Genomic DNA, 18,262 nt, shown 5'->3' with positions numbered 1-18,262 from the left:
CTGGCCTTGAACTCACAGAGATCCACCTGCCTCTGCCTCCCAAGTGCTAGCTCAGTCTGGTGTGGTGGTGGTGCACACCTTTAATCCCAGTACTTGGGAGGCAGAGGCAAGCCAATCTCTTTGAAATCAAAGCCAACCTAGTCTACATAGCTAGAAGCAGAACCAGGGCCGTGGCATCTTTTTCACTGTTTCTAATAATTCTCCTGGAAGCTTAAATTGATCTGGAAAAGGTCATAGCTAGATTAAAATTAGAAAACTAAGCCTGGCATGGTGGTGAACACAGAGGCAGGCGGATCTCTGTGACATTGAAGCCAACCTAGTCTACATAGTGAGTTCCAGAGCAGCTGGGGCTACAGGGAGACCCTATCTCCAAAAGACAAAAAAATAAATTAAATAAAATAAAAAATAGAAAGCTCTTAATATCAACTAGTTGCTAAGTATTTTATTTAAAGTGATTTCTTACTGTTTTTCTTATTGTTATAACTGTTTTCTGTAAAGGGTAACATAAGGAAAAAAGTAAAAACTAGGAACGATCATAATGAAAATGCCTTAATCTATCCATGATTGCTCTTGAAGGCTCCTGTTTCTCCTGCCTTCTGCCAATCCATACTAATTCTTTTTTTTTAATCCATACTAATTCTTACAACTGATGGAAACTTCTTTTATCATAAATATACGATATGACTTCCTTTTATCTCTTCTACCTCATCTGCACTCTTTGATTCCTGTTTTCAATCCCTACTCCTATTATCACCAAACACTGTGCCCAGGTATACGAGTTTCTTCAGCTCTCCAAGTATGGTTGTACCACACTCTTTCTCAGGTTGGGCCATTTCCCTTAGCTAATTTCTGTTCATCTGGGGGACCTCTGTTAATATATTACTTCTCCATGAAAACCTAACTTAGTCATCAAGACTGAGCTCCCAGTATACCTGCCTGTCTTTAATTACACACTATTATCCTTCCTTGCTTTATTTGTATCATTACACCTAAGCTTCAAGCATTCAACACCTTGTTCATTTTTGTTCCAAGTCAATTGCCACACTTCCTGATGCAAGATAGATGATTAGTAAATATGTCCACATTATTAAGAGCATGAAATACAGTAAAATGCTTTGCCCTAATGTCTGTATTATGTTACTGAATAAACTCACTTTCCCCCCCGGATAAAAATCTAGGTTATATTAATAGAAAACAAGGAATTATCATTAATCCGTGCCAAGAAGAGAAGTGATGAACTAGGTTTAACCAACATTTGGTTCATTCAAGCAAATATGGAATATTTTACAGGAATGTTTAACATTGGGGTAAGTAATCAAGTAATTTCAGTTTCTCTGATTAGCTAAATGATAATTATAGAGCTTAGAGTAAATAGATATGTTTTGTTCTTTCCTACATGAAGAAATGTATTCTATACTTTACCTATTAGGACTAGCATATTAATGAATATTGCTCCATGTACATCCCTGTCCCGTTACATGACATCGGTTCCTCCATTAGACAAAAGCCTTATCTGCTGCACTAGGAAATCTCACTGCTGAGAACAATGTGCGATGCAGGAAATGCCTTAAAATGTTATTAACTGAATGAGTGACTTCCGATGACAATGGCTTAACTTTGGTTCAGTCTGTAGTTTGGGAAAACAGTGGAAGAAGACAAAACAAAAACATTGTGAAGAGAGCTAGAGAGATGGCTCAGCAGTTAAGAGCACTGACTGCTCTTGTAAAGGACCTGGGTTTGATTCCCAGCACTGACACAGCAGCTAACAATCATCCATAACTCTAGTTCCAGGGAATCCGACGCCTGCTTCTAAGCTCCGAAGCCATTGCATGACACTAGTATACTCTCACATGTAGATAATACAGTCATATACATAAAAAAATAATAACTTTTTAAAAGTTATGAAAAATATAAGGGGAAAATAACTTGTTACTGGCCTATAAATACTAAAATTGCCTTTAGCTAATATTTTCTTTAGCAGAGATTTGATATCTGCATGTCATTTTGAGCTTCTGAGTATTGCAGTTATGCTTCTGAGTCCTTAGATCAAGTTACTGCTATTTGATATTAGTAAGACTACCTAAGAGGGCAGCTCGTAGTGTGCTTAATCTTCATATTCTGGGCTCTTTTGTGGAATTTGCGCTTCATTAAGATCTAGCATCTTACTGGGTATGGAGATACACACCTTTAAACCTTTAGTCCCAGCAATCAGGAGACAGAGGTCTACATAATAAGTTCTAGGCCAGCTGGGGCTACAAGGAGACCGTGTCTCAAAACAAAAAAACAACAAACAACAACAAAATCTAACATCTTTCTGATATGCCTATTTGTTTTAAATTTAATAGATATATATGCTCAATATAGATAAATACCTTATATTTTGAAGAAGCAATCTCTCATATGCTTACTGTTAAGAAATAAATATTATAAAAGCCTTTGGTTCTTTATATCTTTATACATACATACAAATGCCTATTTATGATATACTAAAGTTGGGGATCCCGTATAACATAGCTCCTTCTCTGACTGAACATTGCCATAAATCTTTTTCCTAATTAATCACATTTTTTCTTACTGTTTTAACTATAACCATGACAGATCTTTCTGTTTTTTAAGAATGTTGGTACATTGCCCATGGTCCTTTTCCCCTCCACACTGTGTGTCTTCATGTTAGCACAAGCTTGTCCAAGTGGAACTGTTGTCCAACTTTGGGAACTCAGAATTTTTGTGGAATTTTTGTAATATAGTTTATTTCTAAACATTGACTATTACAAATGTTGAAGATTTGGTTTTTTAAGCTACAAAATAATCAATTTGTGTCCTTTGTAGATATAATAAGCTTAAGGCAGCAAAGATTGTTGTCCATGTACTCACCTTTCAAAACAAAATTTCTATCCTCATTAATCACATTTCCGATTGTCCTTTGTGGCTTATGGGTGTGAAGTCACTCATGGTATATTTACAACTCTCAAGTTCATAAACCATCAACACCAATTAAAATGTCCTGCTCAGTATTTTTCTGCATATTTCATAGTAATATAGCTATCATGGATTTTTCCCCTCCATCATTACTTTGACTCCCCCTGTATGCTGTTTGATATTCTTGTTGATTAGTTTTACTGTTTTTAAAATCACCCACATCTAATATACTATTTTATATTCATAACCATATAAGCAACATAGAAATAAATATGTTAAAATAATTCCTAACAAATTTTTTTATGTAACACATGGATACATGGTTCTTGATTTTTATGGGCTTACATCCTGATAAATCTATAATAAATTGAGACTAGCATAAGTAGACAATGCATAAAATACACTAAATCAACTTAATATCATAGGTTAGTTATACCATACCCTGTGGGGGGTTGTCTGCCCTGTGATGACTTGGCTGAATGAACCTGAGCTGGACTTCTGCCCAGCACCATAATACGGATTATCACACATACTGTCAGCCCAGGGAAAGGCCAAGTTTGAAATATGGTGTTTACTGATTTTGTATTATGTTTGTATTGTCATAGGTTTTTTTTAATCATAAATGGAGCAATTGTTAGTCAAGGATTATAACATTTCTTTCAAAACAAATGTTTATTATTGGAATACCTTTTTATTTATTCTGGTTTTTATTTTAATGCTTAATATTGTCATGAGGAAAACATAATTCTTTTCAAAAGTAAGAAATATCCATAAGGGGCTGGAGAAATGGCTTAGCAGTTAAGAACACTGGCTGTTCTTGCAGAAGACCTGGGTTCGAATCCCAGCACCCACATGGCAGCTAATAATCCAACAGTCTCTTCTGGTCCTCTGCGGGCATTGCATGACACAGATGCACTTACCTACATGCAGTCAATATATACATACACATAAAAATAATAAAAATAAAATATTAAAAAGAGAAACATCTGTAAAAAGATTTTAGTGTTTTATTTTTTAATCATTTAGTATTGACCCTGATTTAAGTAAGTATTGATTACCATACCTTGAAAGGATGCTTTTTAAAAGTATATTTGTAATGCTATTTTTAAAAAGAGGATCATTATTGCCCTTTTTCTGGCTGGATAAATAATTCTCTTTTTTTATTTTTTTGGTCTCCCTGTAGTCCCAGCTGGCCTGAACTCACTATGTAGACTAGGCTGACCTTGATCTCACAGAGATCCACCTGCTTCTGCCTCCAGAGTGCTGAGACTAAAGGCATGTGCAACCACACCCAACTGGACAAATAATTCTTACTGTTGCATCTTTGAGACATTTTATTATGTATATTTGTATTCATACTCTCAAAAAATATGCACAATCCTTCCTCATGTAAGAGCCATGTCTACAGAAAATTCACACTTTCATTGAAAATAAAAAAGCTAATCAGGATGCTCACCAAAATGGTGCGGTTGGATAATTCCAGCAAGAGCAAACAGCCGTCTTAACCAGGTCCTGATTGCTAACAACATTGGTAAATATTTTTCATTTGCCATTGTGTATTGAAATCCTAAAAGTTTTATTTTCAGATTACTTCTTTTTGTTTTTTTCTACTTTATTCATAATTATATTAAGATTGTTAATGACTTATCAAGGCTGAGTGTTTAATTACAAGCTCATTTCTAGTTGTGTCTCTTTGTGTACAAGTAAAAGAAGCATTTGCAATTTTATATGGGAATTCAGTATTACGTTTGATGAGTAATTATATAATCCTTGCTTTAAAGGTAGGGAACTGGACGAATTATGTGTTCTACAAACATAATTTCAAAATAATTAAGGCAAAATAAAGGACTTCCGATATGAAAATGGCATGTAGAGGCATTTCAACCCCTTTTCTCATCAAGAAAGATTAAACTTCCAAAAATAAGAATAAGAATGAAAAAGGTCAAATTTCATTTTTGATGAAAATATCTTCAAGAGTCTATAATTTGAATCACAAAATAAAGTATAAAGGTAGAAAGATTAAAGAAAAATGGTAAGTTATAGGAGGAAGATCAAACTTAGAGGGGTAGAGGGTAACCTTTTCAAATCAGAAAGGTTGATCAGGAAGCGGGTAATTTCAGGATTACAGAAACCTCAGGGTCAGAGGATAAGGAGGAGTTAAAAATCATATTTATTTTAAAATGTCATTTCGAGCCCCAAATTCCCACCTCTAGCTTTGAATAGGCAACTAGCTACCCATTCCCAACTCCTGCAAAAGACAGGAAGTTTATTCTATGAAAAACATTCCTTCCTCCATCTGCCTCCTAATTCTAGAACTTCAGAGGCCAAAATCCTTTTCTCAATCAACATGGCTTAAATTTTTTCTGTGGAAGCAAGCCATCCCCAGAGAAAAGAACTAAAGATATTATAGTTGTAATTAAAAAGCAAAGCAAGCCAGCTGACCATTCAGTCACCTAATAATTATTAGCCTTCTAGCCTTCAATTAAGAGCGTTCAATAGACTTTTTGACAATTCACTCTTTAATATGAACTGACAGCCAAGAAAAAACAAAAATGGAAAACATCCAAAATTAAAGATAGAAAACAAAGCAGCAAACATTACAGAGGATCTTAGTCAGGGAAAGAGAATTGAAAGAAAAAGAAATGAATGATCAGAGAGTAAGAAAGGATTTCTGGAAATTAAAAAACTTGACACCCAAAATAAAATAGAAAAATTTAAAGGTAACACTTTACCAAAAAAAATGAAACCTAAGATATCACATGAGCAGACTGGAGAAATAGATGGGTCAGTGGATAAGCGCACTGGCTGCTCTTGCAGAGCACCTAGGTTCTGTTCCCAACACATGGCAGCTAACAACCGTCTGTAACTCCAGTTCCAGGGGATACAGCACCCTCTTCTGACATCCATGGACATTGCATGACATGGGTGCACTTATATACATACAGATAATACACTCATACACATAAAATTAAAATAATAAATTTTTAAAATGCATCTTTAAGAAGCTATTGCATGAAAAAATAATAAAGAAAAGACAAAATCTGAAAAGGAAACTATTAGAAAAGGAAATTAGAGGTTCAGTCTAAGAATTCAGTACTTTACTAATAGCAGGACCAGAAAGAGAAGACAAATAAAGTTGTAGAAAGGAAAATACTGGATAACTCATTTAAGAAGAAAATGTATTCAGATTCTTGGGCCTTTTCTTTATATTTAGGAGCTTGTTATATATTAGAGATGTTAAAAGTTTACAAGTTGTGTCTTTTTCCTATTTTTTCATTTGTCTCCTTACTTTTTTTGCCCTTCAAATGTTTTTCTAAAGTTTTTCTGGTTGATTAACTCTATCCCTTATTGTATGTTGATCTTTAGGAATCCCTCTAAATTATAGAGCAATTCTTCCATACCTTACTGCTCATTTTAAATTTATAACCCATCTGAAATTTATTTACTATGTGTGGTAAAAGGAAAATATGTAATTTGTGTTTTTCATATGGCTATCAGGTTTATACAAGACTGCTTATTGAAAAGCCCATCTTCATATCATTTTAGTGCTAAATTTCCATATTCAAATAGTCTCATTGGCTTATGTATCTCCTCCCTTTTTGTTATTTCTGAGACAGTGGAAAACAGGAGTATGTGGGATTGGGGAGCTAGCTCAGTGAGCAAAGCACTTGCCAGTGCAAGCATGAGGGCCTGGGTTAATCTCCAGACCCCCACAAAAGCTGGGTCTGCTCTGTAATCCAGTGCTCCCATGACAAGACGGGAGGTCAAGACAGGACAATCCCCAGAAGCTCACAGGACAGCTAATCTGGTATAACAGCCACAAACAATAGACAAGATGGAAGACGAAGTTGTCCTCTGACCTCCACTGCACACAACATATACACAGAAACACAAAAAAATAAATTATATTAGAAAACAGGAGTATAGGACATGCACACACCCACACGTATACATGAACACACATACACATGTGCACACACACACATGCAAAGAAATTAAATTAGAAAAGGAGTATGTGGTACAATAAACTCTTGTAGACCTAAAATCCTTTATGTAAATAGTTTGATGTAGTACATTTGTTTACATGTGATAAAGTCACTCTTTTGCACATAGGGAAAGAAATGTGAGTCCGTCAGAGTAAAGGCATAAAAATAGAATTGTCTGAACTCTTTGTGTAAAGCCTGGAGAAGCACCCTGATAAAATCAGTGTGTACAATCATGCATTGAGGTCAGAGCCCTGCCCCTCAGTAGCTATTCTGTTATCAGTAAGTCTATTTCTCCTCATCTAGTTTCCTCACTTCTAAATGGTGATAATACATTCCATGTTGTGAGCATAAGATCTCGTGCTATCACTTAGGATAGTGCCTGCACATAAAGGCTCTAGTGAGGATCAGTGCTGCTCGCTCTCTCCCCGGGAAACATGTGTCCTTGATTTTCACTATTTGAGATTTCCTCAGCTGCTCATGAAACTAAGAATTACCACAGTGAGTCTCACTTTGCAAAGCTGGCTAACTGAAAGGAGCAGATGAGAAATTAAGTTTCTTCACTCTCCATTACCCGGAGCTGTTGTTGCCCCTTGCAGGATGGTGGCTGTCCTAGGCTCTGTTTCTAGCATGATGCAGGAAGGGTGGGTTGACTAGCACCACCAACATTGTCGATTTCTGTGTAGCCTGTGTACGTCTAAAAGGAAGGGAGAATTCAGGAGGCTTGAAAGCAGGGATCTTGCTTTCTGCTTTCCAACTTAGAATTATTTTTAGCTTTTTACTTCAGAAGTAGTGCTATAATATTTAACATCCAGAAATTTCCAGAAAACTCTTCCCTTCATCCTGAGCGTGTCTCCCTACCCTAAAGTTGTTGAGTTCATTCCCTAGAAGGAAAAATCATAATCTGATAGTTTCTCCATCTAGAATGAAATGGACATAAGAAAATTTTCAGGCAAAACAAAATAATTATCTTTCAGGAGCCCCACATCTGATTTTCCCTAGGCTTATTCTAGATTGTAGTAAGTATTTAAAGATACAGGTTTTGAGAAAAAATTTTAAACCATTTTAGTTAGTTTATTTTCATGAGTTATTGAAACCCCATTCATTAGTCTAATCATTTCTTTCTTATTAATATAAAATGGCTGAAATTAGTTTATGCAATTCATCATTCAATGTTAAAACCCTGAAAAGTTGCCATTTGATCAGTTCTTACATAAAATTCATTACATTGTATACTATTTGAAGGTGTTTTCAAATACATTTTAACTTATTTTGTACAAAAGCATTGTAATATTCAGTATTGTTAATTACAGCTTATAGTTGAGGAGATAAAAACCTAAGAAATTTATTTTAAGAGTCCCAGGGTCTCTCAGCCAACCAGAGTTCTAGGCTTCAGATTTTTATTTCAAATCAAGTATTCTAGTCACAATTCTACAACTGCTCTGAATTCACCATCAGCAAGAGTGCTGGTTTAGATCTCCGTGCATATTTGTTCTTGCATGTTCAGAATTGTGTCGCATTTCCCTTTGACTAAATTTGCAGCATGGATTAAGTCACTTCATTTGCAACTTTCCTTGTATACTCTGTCAATCTTGCTTAATTTCCTGACTTTATATGATTAGCTAGGTAGTCATTTGATATGTTCTAATAAACACTAGTTAAATGTTATACTTTGTTAACTTGAAATCTCTTGAGAATCAGTCACATAATTTCTTAAGGCATAAAAGGCACACCATTAGTTAAGAGGAAGCCTAATGCTAAGGTCTGGTTTTATTTTCCAGGTGGCATTGCATGCTTGTGGAGTGGCAACAGACATGGTGATTGAGCACTGCATCAAAACACGGGCTTCTTTTGTCACATGCCCTTGCTGTTATGGTTTCATTCAGAACACTTCAAAGTTTAATTTCCCAAAAAGGTGAAGTTTAATATTTTCCCTAAGACAATAATATGGAGATGAGCCAGCATGCAAGACTTGTTTGATACACGGTTGCAATGGGATTTGCTTTTGAGGTAGTTTATTTTTATCACCGTTTGGCATGTATTGTTTGTTAGGAAGAAAGGATCTCTTTGTCCCTCCCTGCCTTTTCTTCCAGATCAAGTTAAAAGCAAGTCTGAAGAGGAGCCAGCCAAGAGTGCTGGCTTCAGTACTTCACTGTGTCATTCTAAATGTAATTAAAATCATCAGAAGCAGTGTTCAATCTAGAAATGCCCCACTTGGGTGCAGATACTGGCTGCTTATCATTTTATGAATTGTTTTACCTCAGACAAGTTACTCCTACTGTTTTCCTGTGATACCTCATATACAAAATGAGGTTGTAGTAGGAACGATCTCAAGGATCGGGGAGGCGGCGCATTTAATGATGATATATGTAGTACTTGGAAGTGGCAGAGAGGCCCAGTGCACCTCTGTAATCCTGGCACTTTTATAGCTGAGGTAGGAATATTGTCTCAAGTTCAAAGCCAACCTGGGCACAGAGTAAGACTGTCTTCAAAAAGCAAAAACAAAAAGAAGTGGTATAGAGTCAGTCCTCAACAAATGTGAATTGTTGCTAGTATTTAAATAGTATCCATAGGGTCAGTGAAATGGCCCAGTGGATAAAGGTGCCTGCCACTAAGCCTGACAACCTGAATTTGCTCCCCAGAACACACGTGGTAGTACTCTCACATCCACACATGCGCCATGGCATGCCTGCCCACACACATAAACCTGCATGCATACAAAATAAATAAATCCAAATGTAATTTTAAAATTTAAGCAAATAGTAAATAGGCCTATGGGTGTCAATTACATTTAACAGCAATTTTTATAATCTTTCTTTTCCCACAGAGAAAAGGGAGAAATTTTAGTTCTCATCACTTTAACTTATTAGGGGACCACCATCTTGATGTTCCTGACATTTCACTCTGATTCATAGTTACTGAGAATCAGAATGACCATTTTAATTAGGAAATAGCTAAATACATCAGTTTTGGAGCATCTGCCCTAGTCAGAAAAGCTGTTTAGGATACAAAATCAATTGTATCATTATTTTTAAAAACCTTAGAAAATTTTCATTAGTTACTTAAAGCATTCTGGGTAAGTAATATAATATGAAAAAAATCCATCTTTTTCTTTTACTGTTTTTCTCTTCACACAATTCACAAGTTGAGACAAAACCAAAGGAAGCATTGAAAAATAGGCAGATAGATGATGGGTGGATGGATGGATGGATGGATGGATGATAGATAAATGTGTATATAAAATTTGAGGCTTATTCAACAGTTCAATTCTGATAAAATATATAACAACCCATTAAAATTGTAAGTCTAACAATATAAAGATTCTTAAAAATATTAATTTGACTTGTTCACCTGTATACTCCAACTGAACTGATTTTTAAAAACCTCAATTTCCTGTCAACATTTTCATAACTCTGTAGCTTTACTATTATTTTATTCCCCTGTCCTTGGAACTAACATCTTTAGAAAGTTTATTTCTTTGTATATGAGACCTATCCAATTCATGAAAGATTGAGGTATAAATTTATAAATAGCCTATTGTTTCTAAAATATATTAAACAAGTACTCATTTTCTAAAAAATGAATACTAATGAAGTTGGCATAATATATACAGGCATGCTTTTATTAATGACTTAATGAAGAGTGGGGTCTACAGCATTATGAAAAGACTGCTTATGGAATACATGTTTGTCTTTAACAGCTGTGATAGCATTGATTTTTATACTTATTGTGGGTCTCTTCCCTTGTGGGTTGTTGGCCACCGATTCACGAGGACAAAGGGAGCAGAGGCGGCAAGCAGGGTCAGGATGGCCGTGAGTATGATGGAAGAAACCTTCCGGGAGTCAGCTTCAGTGAGACAGCTTGTTTATTCAGGGGGTCGGGGGAAAATATAGGGTGAAGACAGCGGCCAAAGCTTCACCTGATAGGTGTTCATAGTATGCTTTATTTGCATGTGGTAGGAGGACCCTATCATGTAGAAAGGGGAGATGGGATTGACTGGCTGTAGTGCAATGCCTAATTATCACACAGGAAAAAACCTACAGGCAGCTCTTGCAGGTAACTATGTCAAAGGTCATGTTCCAAATAAGGCCAGGCATCTGTGCTTTTAGACACTTTCCAAATAAGGTCAGGCAGAGAGTAGGAAGCCCCTGCTGAGAAAGGGAGTCCTCCATTTTGCACCAAGCTCGGGGAGCTATCTGGACATGATAGACTGTGACCTTAAAGGGCAGGGTCCCCCCAACATCTCCCCCTATTTTGTTTTAAAATGGAGAGGCGTCATCACAAGCTTTAAGAGCCAATTCATCCATATCAGGAGAATCCAAAGTCTGATAATGGACCATGACCTGATTGGTAGTAATTTGTCAACGAAGAAATTGTATGAAACAGGGAGCAAGCATCAAAACACACAGCATAATCAGGGGGCTAACAGAGGGTAAGAGCCAGGAAAATAAGTGGTTACTAAACCAACTTAATTGTTCGGTGGGCTGAAATCTTGAAAGCAGGTCATTACGAAGTTTTTTGAGAGTATTAACATTAGCCATGACAATATTTGACTCATTTACAAAAAAGCAGCATTCTTTTCCCAATACTATACAAGTCCCCCCGTGTTCAGCAGTTATTAGGTCTAGTGCTTTTCTGTTTTGGAGCACAACCCCGGCAAGAGAGTTCATCTGTCGTTGGAGAGACTCAAGGCTGTCAGTCATGGATGCCATTGCCTGGTTGAGCTTGTCTCTAAAATTTCCTGCCAGGTGATGGGTCTGTACAATGGCAGCAGTCGCAGCACCTCTGGCACCCAGGGAGAGGGCAAGTCCAAGCCCCACTAGCAGGGGGATGAAGATTTCTCTCCGTGGGTGGGTGTGAAGGAGGAGGGCATCCTCTCCTTTGAACAGGTATACCTGGGGGTTAATCATTACAGGTATGCAGAAGGTAGACAAAGAGGAGTTAATACAGGGCTGGGTGTTTCCTTTGCACCACAGAAAAAAAGGAAGGGCGATGTGTGCTGTCCTGGAAAGGGTAACATTAGTGAGGCATTTGTAATGAGTAGGCTTATTTTACTGGAAACACAAATTGGATAGTTGGACAGTTGTTCAAATAAGGGAGTATCTGACAGGTGAGAGTCTGAAATTTTTTGTTGTCTCGGGGTAAAGAAGGGTGGTATTAACTGGTACTGCTGTCAGGAAGGGCCTACTGCCAAACACACAAAAGAAACAGAGGCATTAGGGTGGGTGGTGAAGGGAAGGAAGTCAGCAATGTATTGAATATATTGGCTCCAAGACATTGTCGGTCTTACCTGCTCCTCTGTTTTTCACGTAGAATCATGTTATGATGAGTTAGCACGGGCTTAGCTGCGGGTACAAGTTGTCGAGAGATATGAAAATCAGCAGTAGGGTAGCTACAGGATGTGCCTGGGTAGAACTTTCCCATCACCCCAACACACCAACGATCGTGCCAAGGATCTGCAACATATATTAGGGAATAGTCATGGTATCCATAGAGATACTTATTATCTTTTAGGTACATGGGTCTTTCCTGTCCTGTTATGCCCTGATATCCCCCAGTCAATCCCAGTTCCAACCTACAGAGATTGAAATAGTGGCAGCCCCCATCAGTATCAAATTTCTTGAGGCATGATGGATCTGTTTGTCAGAAAGGAAAGCAAACATATTCATCAGTTTTGTATCCACTAGCATTTGGGTATATTATGATTTCTATGGGTTTTTGACATCCCATTAGTAGGCAACCTTTGGTTCCGATTATTTGATTTTTCCCTTGATATGTTTCCCTGACAAAATCTCCAGAGCATAGTATTGGGGTGGGGTGGGGGGGAATTGGCCAAAACGTCAGTGCAAAGTAGGGTAAAAACGGCCATGAGAATGACAGAAAAGGAAGCTGGGGCGGGGGGCAGCTGTGGTGGGCAGTAGCCACCAGATCATGAATCTCTTTCCATGTGATCCGGTTGTGTGGTCTTGGGTGTTGTCTCCTCTTCTTTTTCGTTGTCTCTGACATGGTCATACGAGCCATCTTTTTTGTGGGCAGGGAGGTGTCAGACATTTCTGGCTGGAACCCAGATAGGCTTTGGTTGATCCTGTAGAAAAACAAACAAATCCTCTCCCTGTGGTCAGCAATGGATCTGATCCTTTCCAGATTCCATCGAGGGGGTCCCTATTTAACCATGATAGGTGGTATGGGGTGTGTCTTGGCCCAGTGTCGAGCAATAGGGGAGGCATCAGAGCCTCAATATACATTGAATACATTAAAGGTAAACAAGACTAATGCTAATTGAATGTTGGGAGAATACATTGTTTGGGCCTGTCTTTGTAGTTGGTCTTTTAAGGCTTTATGTGACCTTTCCACAGTGGCTTGTCCTTGTGGGTTATATGGGATGCCAGTGTGATGGGAGATTTTCCAGGCCTCACAAAATTTTTTTAAATAGAGAGCTGGTAAATGCTGGGCCATTGTCTGTCTTTAGTTGTGAGGGGAGGCCCTTGATAGCAAAAGATTCTCATCTTGTGATTTATTAGATTTTTTGAACTTTCACCAGTTTGGGCAGTAGCCCAAAGGAAGTGGAAGTACGTGCCTACAGTTACAAATACATAATATGTCTATGGAATTGGGGGACATGGGTTACATCAATTTGCCAGAGGGCGTTAGATTTTAGCGCCCAAGGATTAGTGCCCATTTGTTGTATAGCAGGGGTACGCATCATTGATGCACAGGCATTTAACCATGATGGGTGGTACTGGGTGTGTTTGAGCCCAGTGTTTGGTGATGAGAGGAGCATCTGTCCCTCTATATACATTAAGTACATTAAGGGTAAACAAGGCTAATGTTAATTGAATATTGGGAGAATATGTTGTTTTAGCCTGTCTTTTTAATTGGTCCTTTAAGGTTTTATGTGACCTTTCCACAATTTCTCGTGTGTGTGGGTTATATGGGATGCCAGTGTGATGGGAGATTTTCCAGGCCTCACAAAATTTTTTTAAATAGAGAGCTGGTAAATGCTGGGCCATTGTCTGTCTTTAGTTGTGAGGGGAGGCCCTTGATAGCAAAAGATTCTCATCTTGTGATTTATTAGATTTTTTGAACTTTCACCAGTTTGGGCAGTAGCCCGAGGAAATGGGAGTATGTGTCTACAGTTATGAATATGTACTTTTGTCTACTGAATTGGGGTTACATCAATTTTCTAGAGGGTGTTAGATTTTAGCCCCCGGGGGTTGGTGCCCATCTGTTGTATAGTGGGGGTATGTATCATTGATGCACAGGAAGAGCAGCTTTTAACAATGCGTTTAAGTTGTTTGAGGGGAATGTGGGGGAATCTGAGATGGAGCCCTCATAAATTAACATGAGTGGCATGGTGGAGGTGCTGGGTGTCCATTACACTGGCGGGGAATGTTCCAGTGGTGGCTACCTCATCTGCTGTGGCATTTCCTTCAGCAAGAGGACCTGGGAGGGGGGAGTGGGACCTGATATGTTTGAAAAATAACGGAGCCACCCATTTTTGTAGTAGTGTAGAAATTTTAATTAGCAGGGGTGAGATGGGGTTGCCATCTATTTTGACAAAGGAGCGACCTAGCCATGGAAGTAAATTAACAGCGTAAATGCTGTCAGAATAAAGGTTGAAGAGTTCATCAATTTTATCAAGGGCCATATAGATTGCAAAGAGCTCTTTACATTGTGGGGATTTATGAGGCAGGGGCTGAAAATGCATCATAGGGGGGTCATTGGGGAAGTCATATACAACCAATGCCATCCCCTTTTTCCCCCCATCCGTAAAGGCTGTTGTAGTATTTTTTGTAGGTTTTTGGCAAAAGAGCCAAGGCGGAAGCCAGCAAAGCACTGGAATAACTGACAGCCATTTATCTTTGGGCTAGTGATTATCAATCTGTCCTGGGAAGCCTATTAAGCTAATTGAAAAAGAAGAATGATGTTTTAAGAGCCATTGCACATCTGATAACGGGAAGGGGATAATGAGGGTATCAGGTTCTTTTCCTATAATCTGTAGGGTTTCTATCCCTTCCTTGACAAATCATGGATGCAAGGGTGTCTATTTCTGTAAAAAAACAAGGGGTCCCCCTACAGGCATGTGAAGCCATTCTAGTATTCATTGTGGCTTATAAATTGCTCCCACCATGGTGGGGGAGGAGTTAAAAATTAAGAGCTGAACCGGCACCTTGGGGTCATATCTGGCCAGTGTTGCATTTTGGAAATGGTTATTGATAATTTGGAGAGTCTTTCTGGCATCTGCATTCAGATACTGTCTGGAGGATGGATTTCTGTCTCCCTTTAGGAAGTCAAAGAGTGGCCGTAATTGTCTTGTGGGGATGGGAAGCCAGAGCCTTAGCCAATTAATACTGCCTAATAAGCTCTGAAGGGAATTAAGGGTAAGGAGATGAGGAGTATCCAGGATAGGTTTAAGGGCCCTAACAGTAGTAAGCGTTATTTCAGTCCCCAGGAAGGTAATGGGGAACCAATTGTATCTTGTTTGTGGATATCATAAAACCTCTTGTCTCTAGGGTGTTTATCATAGAATCTCTCAGGTCCTCCAGAGAGGAATCCTTGTCTTGCCAGACCAAGAGGTCATCCATGTAATGTTAAACATGTAGGCCTTTTCTCAGAAGGCGTGCCAGTGCTTTTACAATGGCCTCCTGGCATAGTGTAGGGCTGTTTGTCATACCCTGTGGCAGAACTCGCCATTCATATCAATCAGCTGGCCCAGAATTGTTAATCTTTGGAACTGAGAAGGCAAAATGTTGGCAATCATTATTATGTAAACGGATGGAGAAGAAGCAGTCTTTTATATCTAGGACTAATGGGAGTATTAAGGGGGATGGCAGAGATCATGGTCAGGCCTCTTTAGGGTGGTCCCCATATTTTCATGGTTTTGTTTATGGCTCTGAGGTCTTGTAGCAGTCGCCATGCCCCTGTCTTTTTCTTTATTACAAAGACTGGGGTGTTCCATGGGCTCCTAGAGGGCCTAATGTGACCCAGCTGTAACTGTTCTTTTACGAGTTGTTGTAAAATGATTAATTTCTCCCTGGGTAATGGGCACTGCCCTACCCAGACTGGTTCTTTGGTGATCCAGTCGAGGCAGGGAGTCTGGTAATCAACAGTGGCCATTAGGATTGGGGTTTTTTTTGTTCTAGGAACCTCATATAATCATCTATTTGAAGGCACTCCCCTTCAGATCCACTGGCAAGAACTACATTGAGGTCTTCCAGGATATTTTGTCCTATGAGATTTGTGGCTATATCTGCAATCAGGGGTCTTATTGTGCCAACCTCTCCATCAGGGTCCTCCCATTTATAGAAGTCTTTGGTGATGAATGCTCACAAGGGGCCTCCTACTCCCATCAGTTGAGGTCCCAGTATTAACTCCTAGCGTGGGGGAACCTCGGAGTGTCTTAAGATGGATTTATCATCCCGGGTGTTGAGGAGGCATTTGAAAGGTTTATTGTATATTTTTATGGTTAATTTTGAATGGGTGTTTTCTGTAATGTTGGTTACCCACAATCTTTGTGGCTTCCCTCTTGTTAGTGGGGCTGAGGGTTGCCTCGGGAGGTGTTTAAAGGTGGCAAAGGTTTGCCATCTTTGTCAAATTTAGATTTACAATCTTTTTTTCCAGTGAAAACCCTTTTTACAGTGAGGGCAGAGGGATTTAGGGGGTCGAAGAGCAGTCGAATCATTTTTTGGGCAATTTTCTTTCCAGTGCCTAGTTTCCCCACATTTAACACATCTTGGTTTGGATCAGGTTGTGGCTACAAAGGCCTGGGCAAGAGAGAAGGACTGTTATGAGGTGGTCCCCATGATCCTTTTGTCATAATGTTCATTTTTTAGTACCTGGCATGCTTGTCTGTGTTCAGGGGTCATCCCTTTCCAGATGAGGTTGTTTAGAAGCATTGCTTTGGCTGTGGGTCTGTTATTTTTCTGTCTAAACTGGCCTGTACTCTTAGTATAAAATCTGGGAGGGTTTCAGTTGGTTTTTGTTTTAGAAAGGTCAATGGAGAGGTCTCTCCAGGCCCTGTGGACAAGAGGGTTAGGCGGTCCCAGGCTTGGAGTGTACATAAGCGGACCTGTTCAGAACAGCTGGCAGGGATCATGGCCTGTTGGATTCCTGTGGAAAAATTGCCCTGACCAAACACTTGGTCATAATTCCAATTTATGAATCCAAGTGGTGGATCTTGCCCTTGTTTGTGGTCCTAATTGTTGATTATGTATGTCATTCTCTATAGCCTTCATCAGGCATCCATCTCTAAACAAAGCCTTCCATTGTACAAATAACAGACTGGGGAGCATGGATTGACAGATATCTCTCCAGTCCTGGGGCGTTAGGAGGTTGTTATTGAAAGTTTGTAATATAGATTGGTTCCATGGAGCATGGATCCCGTCCTCACAGATGGCCTGGCATAGTTCTTTTAATTCTTCTGCTGGGAGGGGATACCAAGCCAGCGGACGTTGTCTTGTTACTTGTAGGTTAATGGAGAAGGCCCCTACCAGTGAGGTTTTTGGGTCCTGAGGCCATTGTGTCTAAGGATATTGGGGGCAATAGCTCCCATTATTCCTGAGATTACAGGGCTGTTCAGTGGCTGGGGGTGGGGTGCCATAGATGGTGGCACTGAGGGGGAGGGCGGAGGAGGATTTATCTTTGGAATTTTTCTAAACCTGGGTTTTAACATCCAGGCCTTTGTCTTACTCAGTCCATGAGGATTTTTAGGGCAGAAGAGGAGGGTAAAGGGGGGAAGGGTTCTTTTTGTCAATGGGTAGTTTTTGTCTCTTGGGTAGGTTTCCTAAGCATTGTCAGATGGCAGCTATGATGGTCCCATGTGAAGACTCAGACCAAAAGTAAAAGGGGGAAAGGAGGGGCTGCCAATCCTCAGGGTGGGATGACCAAGGCAAAAATGCCGCTACCCTCATAGAAGGGGTATTCACAAACTCCACACATTCCAGGAGCCCCACGTTGGGCGCCAGCTGTGGGTCTCTCTTCCCTTGTGGGTCGTTGGCCACTGATCTGCAAGGACAAAGAGAGCAGAGGCAGCGAGCAGGGTCAGGACGGCTGTGAGTTCGACGGAAAAAACCTTCTGGGAGTCAGCTTCAGTGAGACAGCTCGTTTATTCAGGGGGTCGGGGGAAAACATAGGGTAAAAACAGTGGCCAAAGCTTCACCTAATAGGTGTTTATAGTATGCTTTATTTGCATGTGGTAGGGGGACCCTATCATGTAGAAAGGGAAGGTGGGATGGAGTGGCTGTAGTGCAATGCCTAATTATCATACAGGAAAAAACCTAGGGGCAGTTCTTGCACGTGACTATGCCAAAGGTCATGTTCCAAATAAGGCCAGGCATCTGTGCTTGGAGACACTTTCCAAA

At 39.4% G+C, this 18,262-nt stretch overlaps 2 protein-coding genes across 4 annotated transcripts in view; one reads left to right on the top strand and one right to left on the bottom strand.

Annotated features, from left to right (window-relative positions):
- Window positions 1–18,262, top strand: part of Gstcd (glutathione S-transferase C-terminal domain containing) — a 148,011-nt gene that overhangs the window by 117,774 nt on the left and 11,975 nt on the right. For 2 of the 3 annotated variants that reach the window (XR_003850800.1, XM_008841266.3), the window contains exons 8-9: window positions 1,179–1,307; window positions 8,684–8,817. Coding sequence is in view for 2 of the 3 variants with exons in the window: in XM_008841266.3 (XP_008839488.1) it covers window positions 1,179–1,307; window positions 8,684–8,817 (263 nt within the window). In the remaining variant the exon portion in view is untranslated. Of the gene's footprint in view, window positions 1–1,178; window positions 1,308–8,683; window positions 8,818–10,681; window positions 10,715–18,262 lie in introns of all 3 variants that reach the window. The other variant, XM_008841265.3, reaches the window with a different exon arrangement.
- Window positions 10,721–11,749, bottom strand: LOC108491234 (endogenous retrovirus group FC1 Env polyprotein; the record flags this gene model as incomplete). Its single annotated transcript, XM_017800161.2, is given in 1 exon segment — window positions 10,721–11,749. A coding segment is annotated over 1 exon segment (486 nt), but the record flags the coding sequence as incomplete, so codon positions are not given.

Source organism: Nannospalax galili, unplaced genomic scaffold (assembly GCF_000622305.1).
Source record: "Nannospalax galili isolate Female #2095 unplaced genomic scaffold, S.galili_v1.0 scaffold41, whole genome shotgun sequence".
Taxonomy (NCBI): Eukaryota; Metazoa; Chordata; class Mammalia; order Rodentia; family Spalacidae; genus Nannospalax; species Nannospalax galili.
Note: the sequence above shows the minus strand (reverse complement) of the source record. Positions and strands in the feature narration are given on the sequence as shown.